The 20,217-nt window shown below is 37.1% G+C and overlaps 1 protein-coding gene across 1 annotated transcript; it reads right to left on the bottom strand.

Moving 5' to 3' along the window:
- Window positions 1-240: 240 nt before the first annotated feature.
- On the bottom strand, window positions 241-19,783 carry LOC110460148 (serine/threonine-protein kinase atr-like; the record flags this gene model as incomplete). The annotated part of the gene is made up of 26 exons (XM_021512886.1): window positions 19,732-19,783; window positions 18,131-18,232; window positions 17,554-17,648; window positions 16,777-16,965; window positions 15,149-15,319; window positions 14,678-14,796; window positions 13,890-13,978; window positions 12,958-13,072; window positions 12,292-12,425; window positions 11,739-12,054; window positions 11,399-11,535; window positions 10,580-10,691; window positions 9,349-9,428; window positions 8,522-8,688; window positions 7,654-7,721; window positions 7,310-7,391; window positions 6,630-6,724; window positions 6,051-6,154; window positions 5,416-5,511; window positions 3,513-3,583; window positions 3,248-3,355; window positions 2,689-2,821; window positions 1,860-2,009; window positions 1,479-1,575; window positions 673-747; window positions 241-357 (listed from the first exon to the last, which is right to left on the bottom strand). Coding segments are annotated over exons 2-26 (2,964 nt in total), but the record flags the coding sequence as incomplete, so codon positions are not given.
- Window positions 19,784-20,217: the final 434 nt, after the last annotated feature.

Here is a 20,217-nt window from a genome sequence, read left to right as displayed (position 1 = left end):
TGGGAAGGCAGGTGGAGAATTATTGGGTGGACTATTGTCCAAATGATGCAAGAATAAAAGGAATATTAAATCTTTAATTTCTATCAAACAATAATGTTGGATCTCATGCATTTATCACTTATTTCATAGTGCATTCAAAACTAATTCAAAAATGATCAAATTGTGGCACTAACATCATGATACATATCACATTGTTACTAAAGTGTATTCCGACAACTCCTTTATCAGATAACATATTACCTGTAGGAACAACTTTATGTCTGTGAAGTCCAGGACCTTTGCAACGTCTCTGAGGATAGCTTCTGGAGTGCGTCCCCCAGGAGACATCTGGGCCTGATGCATGGCTTCAACAAGGAACTGTGACATACAGAGTGAGACTCAAGCTTCAGGAACAACAGGTCCTACTATGTCTGTAGTCCGAGGACCATCAATCCAATCTAACTTTATCCGAATATACCCATACTACCGTTTTACCTACATTTTATTACCGTACTAACACATGTACATTCCAGAGGCCTTACATCTAACATATCTATATCTATAGCCTTACAACACATATCTGTACCTCAGTTGTCTTTGTTACAATACATCAACAAATCAAAACCAATTATATTTCACCATCAAATCCATCTATGTCTCAGTTACCGAAAACTATACATGTACTTGACATACCTTGCAAATTGACAGTCTTGATTTCATGAATAAATCTTGAGTCTTTGTTTTCTTGAACTGTGCCACTGACTTCAACTGTAATAAAAAAGTACTTAGTGATGTTACAGAAAATACAACGTAACTTTGATAATCCAGGCATTCTCATCAAAGGTAGGTAGATTGTGAGAATTTTGATAATCCAGCCATTCTCATAAAAGGTAGGTAGATTGTGAGAATTTTGATAATCCAGCCATTCTCATAAAAGGTAGGTAGATTGTGAGACCTTAAGATTGTGAGAACTTTGATAATACAGCCATTCTCATCAACGGTAGGTAGATTGTGAGAACTAAAGATTGTGAGACCTTTGATAATCCAGCCATTCTCATAAAAGGTAGGTAGATTGTGAGAACTTAAGATTGGGCGAACTTTGATAATCCAGCCCTTCTCATCAAAGGTAGGTAGATGGTGAGAACTTTGATAATCCAGGCATTCTCATCAAAGGTAGGAAGATTGTGGGAACTTTGATACTACAGCCATTCTCATCAAAGGTAGGTAGATTGTGGGAACTTTGATACTCCAGCAATTCTCATCAAAGGTAGGTAGTTTGTGAGAACTTTGATAATCCAGGCATTCTCATCAAAGGTAGGTAGATTGTGGGAACTTTGATACTCCAGCCATTCTCATCAAAGGTAGGTAGATTGTGAGCTGTCCCCTAAACACTGGCTAGTCATTGGAACAACCAGATTAGTGATTGATGGATAAAAGATGCTTGACTGGTGATGACTTACTATGTAATCACTATTTACATGAAGAAGGACGATACTAACCTGTTCATAAGCCACCGCGGAAATCAGCGGCACTGGGGACAACAGGTTCTCCAGTAGGCTGACAATCACAACCAGAATCAGGTCATCCCCAGCCAGTCTAGTAACAGAGCAAGGCATAGTCACAATCTGGTGGCTTATCAAAACTCTCAAAACCCTAGATGGTGTTGAAGGTAAGGCAGTGCATTAAACAAATATCCACATACAGTTAAACCTGCCTATGCGACAACCTTCATTAAGAGATGAGCTGTGCCAAGAGAAAATAATCTTCAACATCAATAGTTTAAAACAACTGCCAGCTCCTAGGTTTAAGACACGTAAAGCTAGTCACACACCAGGGCAAACTTGCCTCACAGTTCTGACACTCAGCCTTGTAACACTGACCTGCCCAGCCGAGACACCGTGAGGAGGATGGTCTCTTGCAGCCGTACGTTTCCGTCCTCACGAGCCTTGTCCAGTGCCGTCTTTAGTTTGCGTACCATAACATGGTTAAGTTCGCTGGAACTGTCGCCCACCAAACAACTGATGATATGGCTGAAGAAACAAGAAATAAAATCAACTGTTTTCCAAAATTTTCATCAAAGTGTAACATCAAAATTTGTGATGCATTTAAATAAGGATTGTACAATATCTCAAAAATATCAAATATAAGCTGTCATCCACAGGCCTCTTATGCTTCTTTTCTAAGAAGCAAACCTAGAGAAGAGCAGGTTGAGTGTTCTGTAATAAATACATCCTTGAAATATCAAGCTTGAGTCCATTTTCTGTCTGCATTAATTATTGCATCTTCAAAATCCAAGGGTTTCGCTCTCGATACACTAATGCTCTCTGTGTCCCTGGAATAGGTCAAAACAAAATCAAAGGTTCCTTACACCATACCCTGTGGATGAAACAAAAAGACTAGCTTGATGTCTCTGATGAAAATCAAATGAATCCAGCGATAGCGTAATGCTAAAACCGTTTGTTACGCTAAAACCGTTTGTGTGTAACTCCTCTATAGACACAAACAAAAGACAGGTATCAGCCTAGTGAATGACATGTCTTTTAAATCTACAACTATCTATATAGCTTACTGTGAGTCTTCGATTTTGTCATGACATATTCCAAGGTTGAAGGAAAGATATGACTGCATTTAGGGCGTAACCCTTAATTATTGATGCAGACAGAAACGACTCATATTTGGTAGTCTAATGTAACGATTACCTGTACACACCTGAATCTAACTCGGACGCTGTAGTCGCTATCCTCAATCAGCCGTAGACTTGTGTTGAGCATGCCTTTAGTAGCTGGGTTGTTACTACTCAGACCAATGTGTCCAAACATCCTCTTCAGGCTTCTTATCATGGCTGTAATGGGAGGAGAAGTGGATCAGTTACAGATTACTCATCTTTGCTGCATTAGGCAGATAAATAACATCTATCACTACTGCATGAGTATTTTGTCCTGTCAAACTTTCGTCCTGTTAAACTTTCGTCATGTCAAACTTTTGTCCTGTCAAACTTCAAACTTTTGTCCTGTTAAACTTTTGTCAAACTTTTGTTCTGTCAAGCTTTCGTCCTTCACTGGAAATATCCATATTCGCCCAGTGTTCATTTTTGCCCTTCACGAAAAAGACAAAAATAAAACTGCACGAAACATTTCTTGGTATACAGTATATTTCTCCCCTTACTTTCCTACTGTAAAAAGAAGTTCTGATGGTGAGCCCTATCAACTGTAAGAGGATATTTACAGACAAAGTAGGATTGCTTTACAAGCAGATATATGTCACTCACCTAACTTGACCTCGCGGTTGTCCGCGTCCAGTAAAACCAGGAACTTGGAGAACATGTTAGGATCCACTAGCCGTGGTCGCTCCTTGGTCGACTTACAAGAATCCTTGTCTATAAAAATAACAAATTGAAGAGTCAACCATCAGACATACAGCCTCACCAACGTTAACTTTGTAATTTGCCATATGAGTTTTACTGTACAGTAGACTAAACTTGCAATTTGTTACCCGAGAGACTGACCTTGTAATTTGTTACCCGAGAGACTGACCTTGTAATTTGTCACATGAGATACACTGTAAAGTCTGTGTGGTAGAAAAGGTCCCAGGTTTCTTGAAGCTGCTACAACAGTAAATAAAAAACAACATCATTGTAAAATTTGAAATGGTAAATCTTTTACATTTTGACTACCGGTATATATTGATGGTGTGTAAATTTTCATAATTCTGCTCTAATTCTTTTTTCACTGGACACAAGAAAATATCAAAAAAAGAAAATCATTTTGTGAATGATTTCCACATATCCAATATTTTTTTGCAACAATAAAAATTCCAAGAAGAAACTTTCATGGAGTCAAACAAACAAACATGACCTACTAATATAATCTATTACACTAGACTTGATAATATTTAACTATTCTTGCCTTGGTCTAAATAATGAAGCAGAGTTTAGCAAGATTACATAAAATCCTGACACCATAGATGTGGTATTACCTCTCCAACACCTTCCCAGTACAGCTTCTTACACATGACATACGTTTTACCTGAAAATTGACTTGACAACTGTTTACTTCACACAACATAGGATGTACCTAACAACATTCACACAACATAGGATGTACCTAACAATATTCACACAACACAGGATGTACCTAACAACATTCACACAACACACAACATAGGATGTACCTAACAACATTCACACAACATATGATGTACCTAACAAAATTCACACAACATAGGATGTACCTAACAACATTCACACAACACACAACATAGGATGTACCTAACAACATTCATACAGCACAGAACATAGGATGTACCTAACATTCACACAACATAGGATGTACCTAACAACATTCACACAACATAGGATGTACCTAACAACATTCACACAACACACAACATAGGATGTACCTAACAACATCCACACAACACACAACATAAGATGTACCTAACAACATCCACACAACATAGGATGTACCTAACAACATCCACACAACACACAACATAGGATGTACCTAACAACATTCACACAACATAGGATGTACCTAAACATATTCACACAACACACAACATAGGATGTACATAACAACATCCACACAACACACAACATAAGATGTACCTAACAACATCCACACAACACACAACATAAGATGTACCTAACAACATCCACACAACATAAGATGTATCTAACAACATTCATACAACACACAACATAGGATGTACCTAACAACATTCACACAACACAGGATGTATCTAACAACATTCACACAACACACAACATAGGATGTACCTAACAACATTCATACAGCAAAGAACATAGGATGTACCTAACAACATTCACACAACATAGGATGTACCTAAACATATTCACACAACATAGGATGTACTTAACACCATTCATACAACACGCAACATAGGATGTACCTAACAACATTCACACAACACACAACATAGGATGTACCTAACAACATGCACACAACATAGGATGTACCTAACAACATTCACACGACATAGGATGTACCTAACAACATCCACACAACACACAACATAGGATGTACTTAACAACATTCACACAACACAAAACATAGGATGTACCTAACAACATTCACACAACATAGGATGTACCTAACAACATTCATACAACACACAACATAGGATGTACCTAACAACATTCACACAACACACAACATAGGATGTACCTAAACATATTCCCACAACACACAACATAGGATGTACCTAAACATATTCACACAACACACAACATAGGATGTACCTTAACATATTCACACAACACACAACATAGAATGTACCTAAACATATTCACACAACACACAACATAGGATGCACCTAAACATATTCACACAACACACAACATAGGATGTACCTAACAACATTCACACACCATAAGTTTTCCCTGACAATGGTTTACCTACTCAATATATGATTTACCTTACAACACTTTTCCTGCATACAACACAAGCCAGCTTTCCTACAGTATCTGCCAGAGCTTTCTGTATCTCTGGGTCAGTGTCCTTCACCAGGGAACTGTAAAGGATCAGTTCTCAAGTTTATTACAGTTAATGATGTCACATACTCACACTGTTGTTAGGCACAGTGCTAAAACGCATGAACTGTGAATAATTATATCAACTTAAGACATGGTTGGAAAGCTACCCTAGAAAGACAAAATCAAAGAATGCATGAATCATGTAAAATAACTGGTAAAAATTGATGGAAATGATCAAGGCTAAGGTATAATGTTATACATGGCATTTAGTGATGGGTTACCTAAGTAACATAATGAAGACAGTGTTTGCAGTAGAAAAGATAGAATCTCAAAAGTTATTGATGACATTTTAACACGAATCTATTACCTTGTATATCTTTAAAATATTGAAATATGAAAAGAAAATTACATGTACAGGGATTCAAATTAAACTAAAACCAAAAATACATGTCATCTTTTTTTCTTCAAAAACAACATTTAAGCTAACCAGGCTCTGAACAACTGGATTTGATGCCTTGTTTTGACGGTGATAATCAAAGCATTGTTACCAATGAAAAGTTGATTTGTTTTGACTTACTGAATGAGCTCGTACACCAGATGGTTTGCATTGGGTCCAAGGTGATGCAGGAGCAATGGAAACGTGGTCAAAGCTGACCGGCGCATTTTGGACTGACCATCACCCTACAATGGTTTATATCACTCTGAGGTATCACTGTTCATACAGGGGATTCGGCAGGGATATTACAACATTTACCCATCAGCTCACAACTCTATTGTCTGTATAGTTCAAACTCGTTCATAGTCTGAACGAAGCAAGAGGCCCTAATGGCCTGTGTAGCTAATCTTATCTTGCAAGAAAGATACTTGTATTGAACTTTTTCCACCCTCAATTTATATATTAACTCAATTTGAATATTGTGAAACTTCAGCCAAAGTGTGTGGTAGAATTTGAATACATGACATACCTGTGCTCGCTTCGCTACCCTTGGTCAATTAATTTTAGGGAAAATGTAACAGATTTCCCTGATCACTTTAAAACCATTGGGATCAATAAGATGCATTATTTGGTCTATTATTGGTATGTATCTGTCAAACATTGAAGTGTACCAGTCAACATAATCAGTCAACTGAGCACAGCAAACTCTAAGATACTCACAAATGCCTGTCTGAAGACATGCACTCTCCACTTCGGGGCAACATCTTTAGGCAGAAATGATAAGACACGCAGACTCTCCAATTTAACAGTATCGTCTGAAATAAAGAGACCAGGGGAAACATACAGCAGGGACAGATGTTCAATGGTGTCTCTCCTACTTTTCTTTACTTCAGATACAACATATATAGTATACCATATTTATCTGACAGTAAGCCCATGCCTTGTAATAAGCCTACCCACATCTATTGCAGTTCAGTAGAAATGCCAATAAATACTAACTCCCTGTCTTGTACTAAGCAAGCCCAGCTTCCCTATACCGAGATGGTATGTTGGTCCCCTGGGCTTATTGCAGGATACATACAGTATAATGGGATACAGATCTATCACCTATGGCCACCAGGTAAAAACAGGGTTTCTACAATTAGGTCAGATCCTATTTAGTTGTCCGACACATATTGCCTCCATTACCAGGGGTTGAACCTCAACCTACCAGCATTCTGGGTTTAGTGAACCTCCGTGTACTGGAACTCTAGGTTTAAAGGGTGACAAAATGATGACGGCAAGAAGAGGTAATAACAAGTAAAACATTCTGGACCACAACCAATCATGAATGAATGAGATTTTTTCAACACCTTCTCAGAGAAGGAATTTCGACAGTTGTGAGATTACGAAGCTCTGACCTAGGTTTTCCGAGAGTTGTTGACTCAGCTTGACCACTTGTTTGGTGTGGGTCATCTTCATGTCCATACACGAGGGGTCATTCTGAAATATCAAAGTAACATCATCACGGGTCTCTCAGTGTTTTACCATTCAATGTGCATTATATGCTTTATCATTAATTACTACTTTTCTTTTGAAAGAATGTTGTGTGGTCTGTAATAGGTTGGAGTACTAGCTATATTTGGGTATTGTGACCGAATCCAGGTTTGACCACTAGGTGTTCTGCAGCCTAATGTAAATTTGACCACTAGGTGTTGTGTGGTCTATTTTAGGTTTGACCACTAGTGGTTTTTTTTAGACTTACTGGTACCCAGGTGAGAGAGGAGATCCAACACATGGTGGTCATATCTTGAGGGTCAATATCGCCAGCATCTGTATCCATACAAGATAACATGTTACATGACATGGGTCAAGGTCAAAAAACAGATTTTATGGGCAACAAATATAGTAGTTTATTACGTGAAATCATGCAACCACTTTTATGACAAATGAAGTTTGATGACAATGTTACTGTCATAGCATGTTTTTTCAGTTTTATTGAAAACTAAAATGTATACATATGATCCCTGCTCTTCCTTTGATGGAAATCTGAGACTTAACGAAAAGTCTGAACAAAGAAATGGAGCTAAATGAAAAGTCTAACCAAAGTCAAAGAAAATGTCAGTCAAAGTGACAGGCATTTGATGTATTATAGGTGTAGTAGGTACTTGTTATAACGTATCTTCATATCAAGAAGTTTGATGACTTGACTTCTAGTACATTTTATTGAAATAAAGGAGTTAAAGGTTAAGTCGTACAAAGATGTCCCAATCATATCACAACAAACAGAACTGTTGTAAATTTTACCACTAGCTTAAGGTACCCTAGAGCATGGCTTCCATATTTACACCAATAAGCGATTAACGATCTCAACATTTGGCACAAGTCCCTCATATAGAATAACTCAAATTTCCCAAAGAGAAGGACTGGAGTCCCCTATACATGACTTTAGTCACTCACAGATGACGTACCCATAGTGAAGGACTCAGGTCAATCTCAAATTTTGCATGTAGAAGGCCTAGAGTCCTTTTATAGGACTCTAGTCACTCACAGATGACTTACTGTAAGTAAAGGACACAAGTCGACCATAGTGAAAGACTCAAGTCGACCATGGAGAAAGAAATTCTACTTACCATAATGACAGAGCAGAGTGGCAAATGTTTGTAAGACAGTGCCGAGCATTTGATTGATGGATGCCGTAGACCAATCAGGACACAGCTGGATGACAGCGGCAGCAGTCGACACAATCTCGTGGCATGTTGTCTGTGGCAACCAGTGTTGGAATGACGTTCGTCCCGATCTGCAATATCATCAAAACTAAATCTAAACAAGCATTCATAACATGACACTAAATCCACTTCCGTCAAGAACAATATTTGTATTTCCAGTAATTGTTTTGTGTAACAAGGTAGCTGACTCTGCTAGCGGGCTAAAAGTCCACAAGGTTGGCCCTAACCTTGTAGTTAGAATTTATTCCGGCACATTTGACATGAAATACCAAGAATAATTTAAGTTGTAGACAAAAGTTTTAAATTTTAAATGTTATGAAGGAATTTACAGGTTAAGTGAAATAATTATCCTGGACTGTACAATTTTAATATTGTGGATTACTTCTGTGATTTCAAAATTAACATCTGTATATTAATTTTGAGAAAAATGTTCCAAGCTCCACAGAGAAACAAAAAGAAGGATAATAGTATTAAAAGTCCTCTAAACTTCTTCAAAAGGGATATAACTTGAGAACACTTTAATATGTGCACATATTCAGAATAAGACTATTTATGGTAAAATGAGTGTAAGCTATTTCTTTCATGGCATTCACTCCTTTTTAAAAACCATCGATACGTTGTTATTGCATCAGAAGTTTCTTCCAGACAAGCAAATGTTAACAGTCATGGAAGGGCAGACAGACAATACTTCACGTCAAGACCGGGGTACAAAAGAGATGTATTTCACTTACGTTGACCCGGTACGAGTCTGTTGCAGACATGAAATGAGAATGCCCACACAGACACATACTCCCTCCATGCTCGGCAGTACCTGTGAACCAAACACTGTATCATTATGTTACCCTAGTGGCATGCATGTCGAAAAACGTGAATTGTATGAAACTTTAAAGTCATGTCCTTTTTGGGATACGTATTGTATCGTGACCACAGTATCGGGATACGTATTGTATCGTGACCACAGAATCGGGGATACGTATTGTATCGTGACCACAGTATCGGGATACGTATTGTATCGTGACCACAGTATCGGGATACATATTGTATCGTGACCACAGAATCGGGGATACGTATTGTATCGTGACCACAGTATCGGGATAAGTATTGTATCGTGACCACAGTATCAGGATACGTATTGTATCGTGACCACAGTATCGGGATACCTATTGAATCGTGACCACAGTATTGGGATACGTATCATATCGTCAGGTTAGTGTATCATTGTAGCCCTAATGATCAATCATGGATTTTGAAGGAATTACCAAAACTAGTCGAAACGTCCTTCATAGGGTCTCTTAGAACATTTGCTTACTGGGCTTGGTTTGTACTTTAATTAATGTTTACTGCTATACCAGAGCATGTCCACACACTATCTGTACACAACACAAAGATTATTGATCTGCAACGTTAACTGTGCCTTTAGAAATGTCGCCAGTAACTATTTCAAACCTTTATGAAACCATTTTATACAACATGCTGGCAATACCCGTCAAATAAAATTCTAGTGTCACCTTGTGCTTCACCAGGGCCCGTATTTATGAAACCATTCTCATACTCAAGCATGGATTTTGTGCTCAAGCCAATTTTCTTGTACCTGTTAAACTTAATTTGTCAATAATTTGGAAAAAAAATGCAGAGACTTAATGCAGAAAACTGTTTTCAATGTTTACATTTGACTTTTTGAAAATCTGACATATTGATTTAAGTGTGTTATAAGTAGATTGGTTTGAGCACGGAATCCATGCTTGAGCATGAGAACAGTTTCATGAATACGAGCCCAGACATAAGACAAAGCATAAAACCACTAAAATACAATACATTATTAAATGTCATGAATTTCCAACATTGTGCACGGTTGCTTATAAAATCGCAGATTTTTATATCATTAAATTTAAACAGTATATTGCTATCATTTTTAATCTGGAATGTTACAAAGTGATCAGATAGGAGACATGTACAGATTACCTTGGTCCCTCCATCTTTCACCATGGTGATCAGGGAGGCTAACTTGGTGTTGACCATCCGATGACGCTTGGTCAGTCTGATGCGACCATCCTTATTCAAGGTCTCTGCCTTCCTACAAACATAAGCAATACTCTAAAGTGTTAAAAAAAAAGGATGAACTAAATCATCAAAATGTTTGCAATCTATCTTTCTACACATAGAATATACAAAAGATTCACAATTCCAAAAGCTGTAGACAATGTTATCCACTAAATAAGCCTCAGATGAAGATCTCCACAAAGGACCTATCATGACAACAATACATTTATTTGGTACTGATTTTTGTTTTGTTTTGTTTTAACCAGTGCCACAAAGTAGAATTTGGGAAAGTATAACAGACATTGTAAGGGATTACTGCAATAAGAGCAGCAAATAAATTTCCCTTGTCCAATGTTATATATACTAAATTGGTTAACATTCATCGAGCTCTTTACAAGCAGTAGACTTATAAAGACTGAAATTCACCAATTTTACCAATTGGACCTGCCCAGCATCCTTAAGGGGGAACACACCCTGCCTTTGTACACCTTTGATTCTCTAGGTCACATGGGTGCAACATTGCAATTGGCATATGCTGTGCCATGACATGCCTTGGGTTTGTTAGCGTATTATCTTTGTTTTGATATGTGATACCTTACCAAAGGAAATCTACAGCAAGTATACAATGTTAATATTGACTTTGACCCATATTCCAAGGAAAAAACTAGCTTCAGAACATACTTCTGGGCACATATATCATTAATATCGGACAGCATTCTGAACTGAACAAAAAAGTAATACCTTTTACGTTGTCCGTATTGAGATGGCCCGGGCTGATCATCGTCCTGTTCCGACATCATTCCTCTGGACACAGATTCAACGCTCTGGTCACTGGGTACTTCCAGCATAATAGACTTGACCAATGGGGACACCAAAAACTGAGGGAAAAATCAACATTACATTCATTTTTAGCTCTAAAATAAAGTTGTGAACTTTTAATAATATTTTGATCAATAGAATAACTTTGTATTCCTCTGAATAAAATTGACGCAATTTTAATATGCAGCTGTCGACTATAAAACAAAAATGAAATTTAGATGCAGTTTTGAACATAATTGACCAATTATATAAATCTATGTACCTTAAGCTCTTGAAATTGACCACAGTGATTCAGCAAGGCTGCAAACATATTGGTGATCAGCGGATTGAAGATGCTTCCGCACAGAGTGGCTCGGGGTACAGTGTCAAGTATGAAGCTGATGATATTGGACACTCCCTGCAGTAAATTGGTAGTCTGAAGGGCAGTCAGGCCCTTTGTGGTCAAGATCACGGCAATCTTGGAAAGAAGATACTGCATCTGAGACACAGATAGATGGATCGGCTTCAGGGTGGCTCTATCAGCACCGACGATTTCCTGAAGTACTCTGGCCAGATTTTCTTCCACCTTTACCACCCATCTAACAAGGAAAAAGTTTTGCACTTATAGTTCCTCAACCATCCAACTGAGAAGTCAAAAATGTGATGTTTACACACCAGGAATGACACAACAACGAATGATGGGCGATTACAATAGGTGAAATGAGTTATTCAGCTGACCCCAAAATAATAAAAAAATATATATTTAAACAATTCCTCTGTGACAATCTTTGTTATATGGTAGAAAGTAAAAATGCTTGGTTTTAAATTTAACTCACTTTTTCTCTCCTCCTTGACAACCAGAGCACATCAAGTCTAGTACAGCTACTGAGCATGACAGGAAGTAGTCAATAACACTGAGCATGGGCAGACCAGTGTGCCGTAACGTCTCGCTAATTACAAAGAATGAAGCCTAAAAAAGAGATATGTTCATGTAAATCAACTACTCCAACGAGATTTTTTTTACCATACCTGAAGATGAAGCTGTTAGATTGGGTTTACAGCCTCAAGGTCAAGGTCACTGAGTAACAATTCAGAGAAGTTGTTTCAAGGTCAAGGTGTAACAGGACATTATACCTACTTACAGCCTCGAGGTGAAGGTCAATGTGTAACAAGACAAGTTGTCTACATACAGCCTCAGGGTCACTGAGTAAAAAATCAAGAAAGTTGTCTACTTAGTCTCAAGGTCAAGGTCAATCGTAACAGGACATCTTGCCCACTTACAGCCTCAAGATTAAGGTCACTGTTTAACAAGACAAGTTTACTACTTATAGCCTTGATGTCTAGGTTTCACAGACAAACCTAGTACTTATTTCCTTGTGGTCAAGCTTACAGTGGAACAAGTATCTACTACTTATAGCCTTGATGTCTAGGTTTCACAAGACACATCTTGTACTTATTTCCTCGTGGTCAAGCTTACAGTGGAACAAGTATCTACTACTTACTGCCTTGAGATCAAGGTTTCCATTTTCCACTGCCCAACACATGCAGGCCCACACAGCTGGGAGTAGGCTGTGGGTCACCATCCCTACATCCTCCACCACATGACCCAGCAGCTCCCTACAGCAAATGAAACATCTTTTTTTCCTTTATCAATTTTTGTTTTTTTGGTGTTGTTGATGTATTAAACTTTACATATCCATAACTTTTAACTTAAATATCTGAGCAATATTCTTGTTTCTATTCTTTCTTTTTATTTTCAAACATTCAAATTTCAAAGAATTACACTTCTGGCATGTGTATGGCAACATGTGATTTTTTTTAAATATTTCTTTTGAAAAGTCTTAAACGAATATTTTACAAAAGTGACATTGGTAATAATTTGGTTTAACTTGTTGGTATCCTTTACCTTCAATTTATAAATCATTGTAAAAGTTACATAGCCTGTGTAATTCCTCCTGGAGTTAAAAACTGCAAATATATTTTAACATTATGCCTTCCCAGGTTAAGTTCATCAACGTGAACTTCCCGGTTTAGTTCATCACCGTGAACTTCCCGGGTTTAGTTCATCACCGTGAACTTCCCGGGTTTAGTTCATCACCGTGAACTTCCCAGGTTTAGTTCATCACCGTGAACTTCCCGGGTTTAGTTCATCATCGTGAACTTCCCAGGTTTAGTTCATCACCGTGAACTTCCCAGGTTTAGTTCATCACCGTGAACTTCCCGGGTTTAGTTCATCACCGTGAACTTCCTGGGTTTAGTTCATCATCGTGAACTTCCCAGGTTTAGTTCATCACCGTGAACTTCCCGGGTTTAGTTCATCACCGTGAACTTCCCAGGTTTAGTTCATCATCGTGAACTTCCAAGGTTTAGTTCATCACCATGAACTTCCCAGGTTTAGTTCCTTACCATGAACGTCTTACGAGGTTCGACTTACGTGAGATTGACCTGGAGCATTTCACACGTTTCAACTGTAGACACTTGAATGACAGCCGGGGACAGCTTGACATTAGTAGGACTTGAATGCTACAACATACGTATATATACACTGTAATCATTCTCTAATAAGCCCAGGGGGCCTCCACAACCTTTGACTTAAAATTGGGAGGTGGGCTTATTACAGGACAATGAAATAGATTTTATTTGTTATTTCTACTAAAATGCAATAGATATGGGTGGGCTTATTACCGGGTATGGTCTTATTACGAGATAAAAACACTCAATTTCTATATATGATACATCAGTTGTTTTCCCGGATTAGAGAGTCTAAGGGAAAGATAAATCTCACAAAGTATAGACCCCATGTATGGTTGGTAGTCTCAGTCCATTCTCACAGGTGCATTCTATGGTGAATGGTTGATATTTTTTATAATGTTAACTCATTCACAACTGAAATTTCATAATGAACTATTCCAACCTTTGAATTGGAAGAGTTCAAATGTGTCTTCAGGGGTGAATGAGTTAAGATGCATTTTGGGTTAACATGACCAATAGACTGATTGTCTTGGACTAGTTAAAATTGAGGAATTCATAAATAGTTCTTTCGTTTTTCTAATGATAGAAAATAATATTTATTGCATCCCATACTATTGCTATCTGATATATTGTTTAAGATGTTTTAGACAATCATTTCTTATACATCGCATATGTGTGATTAATTTATCTTATTGTATAAGTCCCTCTGGAGCAAACTTATGTCCATTTCTAAAACAATTGTGCACAAACCTCTGCAGGGTCGACCAGGCTTTGTCGAACATGGTCATCCCTGTAAGTGAACCTGTTCAGGGATTCGTCTGGAAGAGTTTCGTCTGTACTGTACAACCTCTCGTTCAGCTTCACCAGGTCTGTAACAAAAGTGACCACTCCTTATCTACGATGGGTACAAATTGCACAAAAACATGTAACTATTCCGCAATAACACTTTCAATATTTATCTTTCAGGAAGCCCAGAGTGTCAACATAAAATCTTTGGCTATGGGAGGGTGGCTTATTACAGGAAAATTTAATAGATTTTGTTTGGCATTGATAAAGCATGGGTTCAATGTCAGATAAAGACAGTAATGCAGAAATGGATCAGTTCCTACTTTGGGCTAAATATCTATGAATCTAGACAGACAGATGAAAAACAGCCTCTCCAATCGTCAATGCTGGTGGACAGTAACAGGTGGATGTTTACATAAGAGACTGGACCCATACCTGCTATGGAGTGTATAAGACTGGACAGTAGGCTGTTGTAAAAGTGGATGTCCTTCCACTTGACCAGCTGCAGCAGATCGACCACCACGGAGATACACTTCTGATGAAGGTTGGCACACTGACTGGAGCTCAGCAGTCGCAGCAGTTTGGCCAGACACCAAGTTGTGAAGGCTGTAATGTTAATTTAACCAGGATTTACAGTTTCCGTAGTTATGGAAATCAGGACACAAAAAAAGATTACACATTATTTCTGTCTACTTTTTTTGTTGAAACATCGAAGATTTACCCAACAAATAAAACTATTACAGTATTCATATAAATCTGTTAGGGAATGAAAGTCACTAGAGACTAGGAGCTTCTTTGGGACTTAACATTCTCGCAACCTTAAAGGAGTTATCAAGACCAAGACCTAGGGAAACACCACCATAAAGAAAGTATAGAAAAAGATGTGAAAGAAAGGAAAGATTTAAAGTTTTGCAATAGAAGCATCAGACCAAAAACGGTCTCTTCAATGTCCTCAATGTGGAATGCATGGAAGAAAACCTATAATTCTGCAGGGGTCTACACATTAGTTGCCTCTTAAATCATGTAGGGGTCTACACATTAGTTGCCTCTTACATCATGTAGGGGTCTACACATTAGTTGCCTCTTTCATCATGTAGGGGTCTACACATTAGTTGCCTCTTACATCATGCAGGGAGATACAGTGAGTCAATTTTTTCAATGAACCTGTTCAGATTGGAGACTGAGTGATGACACTCAGTGACCGTGGTTGTAACACCCAGAAACATAAACCTGTTCAAGGTATTCTCATATATACTGGACTATAGTAGAATGTTTGATGAAAAACTGTTCAACATTTAAGTCATTAGAGTGATAACAAAAATGATCTATAAATAGTAATGGTGACCTTGGTACCCTGAAACACAAACTCCTTAAAGGCATTCTCATACTTTACCACTGTATTAAGTTTTATATAAATCCATACAAATATTGTATCTCAAGAGTGATGACAAAAGGTAACTACAGTATGCATATGTGCAAACGGATTGAAATGTCACCTTCACCCTTCACTGTGAGAGAATAAAAATTGTGGGATTAATATACCAATACCTATACACAACAACTGTCTATTGTTGTAAAGGAGAATGATTGTGTGGACAATTTTCCAAGTACATCAAGGGCAATAACTCTGCAACAGTTATCAAATCAATGTGTCTGATATTTAAACATGCAAAACTCATATGATGATGCTAAAGCCAGGACAGCTTCATATATGGAAACTGGGGAGCTATTGTCCGAAAATATGTTAAGAAATGTTAGGCAGCACTGACTGACAAACAACACTATACCAGGAAACGTTAAACAGCAGTTTCAATTTGGCTTTTTTTGCCCTCTGTAATGAGATAAATTTATCATGAAAATAAAATCAGGCAACAACATAATAGACAAACTAACCAGATGTAAAGGGCAAAATGAACACCGGGGTAAATATGGGATTTTACCCACGTAGGACAAAAGTTTAACTGAACGAAATGTTTTGCAGTATACTACATGTTCCATAAAGAAGGCATCATAAAACAGAGGTAAATCTAAAAGGGAAGTTCTTAAGACATTGTGTCTGATACCATAGGAAAGGTTCTCCTCGTTGCCAGCTTGACCAGGTTGCTGATGGTGACTATGGGCATCATCGGATGGAGGACTGCCAGGCACATAAAGGAACATTTCAGAGTGCTTTTCAATCAGCAGCCGGAACCACTGGAGAATCATGAAGCACTCGCTCGACTCGCCTTCACACTGCTGCAGCGACTCTCCAACTAATGAAAAGAAACGATAAATACCTTGTACACTTTGTACATATCAAAAGACAAATTACACCAATATCACGTATTGGTCTTAAAGTGAATATAGAAATATTTTTATTACTTGAATTATATGTTTCTTTGAGTTATATGTCAGAAACTGATACATGTATTATGGATTTATGTTTCCTATTTTTATCTATATAGGTATTTTCTGAAATATTTCTGAAAAGATTGCTTCAACAAAATATGTTAAAATTCAATAATATCACAATTTATGACATCATAATATCGAGAATTACATGTATATCTGAATCCCCTTACCTGATGCTAGTACTTTTGGATAGTTTAACATGTATTTCAGGAAACTAGAGCATTGGGTCCAGACTAGTTCAAGATCCCACTATATCAGGTCTATATATAGGTCCAAATTTATGCGTATCTATATATATTAACTACTTTTTAGATTAACTACTTTTTAGATATATACATATGTATCATGCAATTGCTGTGAATATAAGTTAAAATTTTAAACACTTAGAAAAGTAAGATAGATGCATTTGAATGATTAGGCATTAGTAATTTATTTTGCCTAAGACTAACTTGTATTGACATCTGTGAGAAAGTTTTCCAGCAAATGTGAAAGGAATGTTCTTTTTTCATACATGGACTGGTTGCCTCCACCCTGCTCTCCTGCACTGAAATGAAAAATAAAATAATTAGCACACTGGATTTAACTTTTACAAAGTAAAAATATGAATGTATATCCCCAAGTCTGACTCATTGATTGGCTTATTAACTAGCCAAGGAGAGCTAATATGGTATGTATCTGAATTGACTTCAAAACAACTTCAGAAATATTTATCTGGAAATATTAGTGTACGCTGACAGTACTGTAAATCTCATAGACACAATGTGTTAATTAAATCCCATATATATGTAATTCATAAAAAAACTTCTTTTCTAATATATGATTTGCACCTTTAATTTGGTTTAACTATTATATCTATCATAAACAATGTAATAATTCTTAAAACTGAAGTAAGTAAATGGGTATATAAATCCAGGCCAAAATACAAATTGATCTGCACAGATTCGGGTCTAAAACCTGTCTGGGTTTTTTGTCTTTATTTTCCGCGTTTAAATTCTTCAATTAATGTTAAATGGTCATACTACTTACCTATGAATCAGCTCCATTGTTGCAATGAATTTTTTTCTAGACATGATGAAATCTTTGATTACTCAAATGATCATTACTAGGAAGTTACTGCCAGTTACCAATCTGTACAAAAAAAATAAAAAAAAAGTACATCTTTGTCAAAAAACTTTCAGTAACAGAAAAAGAGAGAGTAGTGTGCTTCCACCGCAGATCGAACCTGCGATCCCAAACTTACTAGTCAGACGCTCTACCACTGATCATGAGCTAAAGGGAAATTCCATCTAGCGCGAAGTTAAAAGGTGACCACAATACTATGTACAATTAAAATCTGCCCGTAATTGTAGGCAAGTTACATGTATGAAATTAATTAGACTTACCAGGATACATAGCTCGATTGTTTTGGTACAGAGATGTGATGAATTGACTTGTACAAGATGTTTCAGTACTTCCCTGAAGTTGCTTCGATATTTTATGTGATGTTTAACACTTGGACTTTAAGTTTCCTCAGCATCTTTTGTGTTAACAAAGAAATAACAAAACATCCTGATTTATAAACTTAGCTTTTAGTAGCTACCATTATACAGAGAAGTGATTTCGACTCTGAATTGGTGCAGTACTGTATCAAAAGTGCACCTTTAATTCTAAGAAGTTTCCTACAAACCTAACTGTCTAGCTTGAGTTCTAGTTTGCTGAAATTGACAGCAAACCACAATATAAAGGTGTTATTACAAGGTGTCTAATGCAGGGATTTCAGCATCTTTGTGGCTCATATAAGCTGATGTAGTGGTAAGGGACCCCATTGGAATTAAGCCACAATGTGGCTTTATGGGTCATCCCAGGTAAAGGCCTAAATTAATCTAATCCAATCCAGTTTTAACACCCGACTGACTTCTAATTATCTTATGGCATAAATAACTTATTTAAGAAGATCTCATTCTGTGATAATATATATATATTTATGTCCAATCTGCAAAATGTGATAGAAGTGTATTATTTGCCTTTTACCTGAATACATATTATTATTATTATTATTAACTATTGGACCTTTTCTTGGATATCCACGGTTATACTTTTACTGTTTGATGGGGATCTCCAGTTGAAATAACGACAAAACGCCTATTCCTTCAGTTATTTGAGCACTCTATATCAAAATAACTTGCATTACCATATGTTTTATACATATAATAAACAATGTTTCCATTAAGTTACTCTGAGTATAATCCAATAAGTCGGCGTGTTTAGTTTGGACATCTCGACTCTGGCTCGCTAAGAATTAATATTAATGTCTGCATCATTGGATTAACATGTAATTAATTCACTTGTAAATTCATTGAATTCGAACGCAAGTTCAATAAAAGCCTACACATTAGGCATTAAGTTACAGAGAAGAGCTGAATGTGATGGTAAATCTATGAACAGCTGATGAAATCAGATGAATGTTCTGCTAAAAGTTTTACGGGCCGTACTGGACTGGTGTTCAATCTGCCTAGTGGCCATGATTCGTGCCTTTGACAAGCATACTTCTGAAGTTATAAAATTAAGAAAAATGTTAATCCAACGAAAAAAGTACCATTAATCCACTCTGAGGCACTGCAATGACCATATGACAGAAGTAAACATACCTTTATTTACAAACACATGCTTCGTCCATTTTATTTCCCGCTTTAGTCAGGGTCCCACTAACGCTTGTTTTTCGGTGTAGCTACTGTAGACTTGTGGTAGCCCGAAAATTTCGCTGCCCCATGGTTGGCAATTAATAAATGTTTACCAACAGAATTGTAGTGCACAGTTTCAGAAACTTAATTTATCAATTGAATTAAAAAAGGAGCAATTGCGTGTACCCATTTCACGAAAAAAATCTATTGAAAACCAATTAAAAACATTATGTTCCAATTACTTCTAATCTAATTCCGTGACATTAGTAAACATTTGTATTCAGGCGCGTACGTAGCTACCATGTAATCCAATAAGCCCGGGCTTGCACATGATTTTGACAAGTATAGGTTTTCATCACGTTTTTTTCTTCTTGCTGATACTATAAAGTGGAGTTTAAGTTTTGAATATATAGTATACATATGTAATTCCTCAGATATGATACATTGTTAATA

This window comes from Mizuhopecten yessoensis, unplaced genomic scaffold, assembly GCF_002113885.1.
Source record: "Mizuhopecten yessoensis strain PY_sf001 unplaced genomic scaffold, ASM211388v2 scaffold10331, whole genome shotgun sequence".
NCBI lineage: Eukaryota > Metazoa > Mollusca > Bivalvia > Pectinida > Pectinidae > Mizuhopecten > Mizuhopecten yessoensis.
This window is presented reverse-complemented; position numbering and strand designations above follow the sequence as displayed.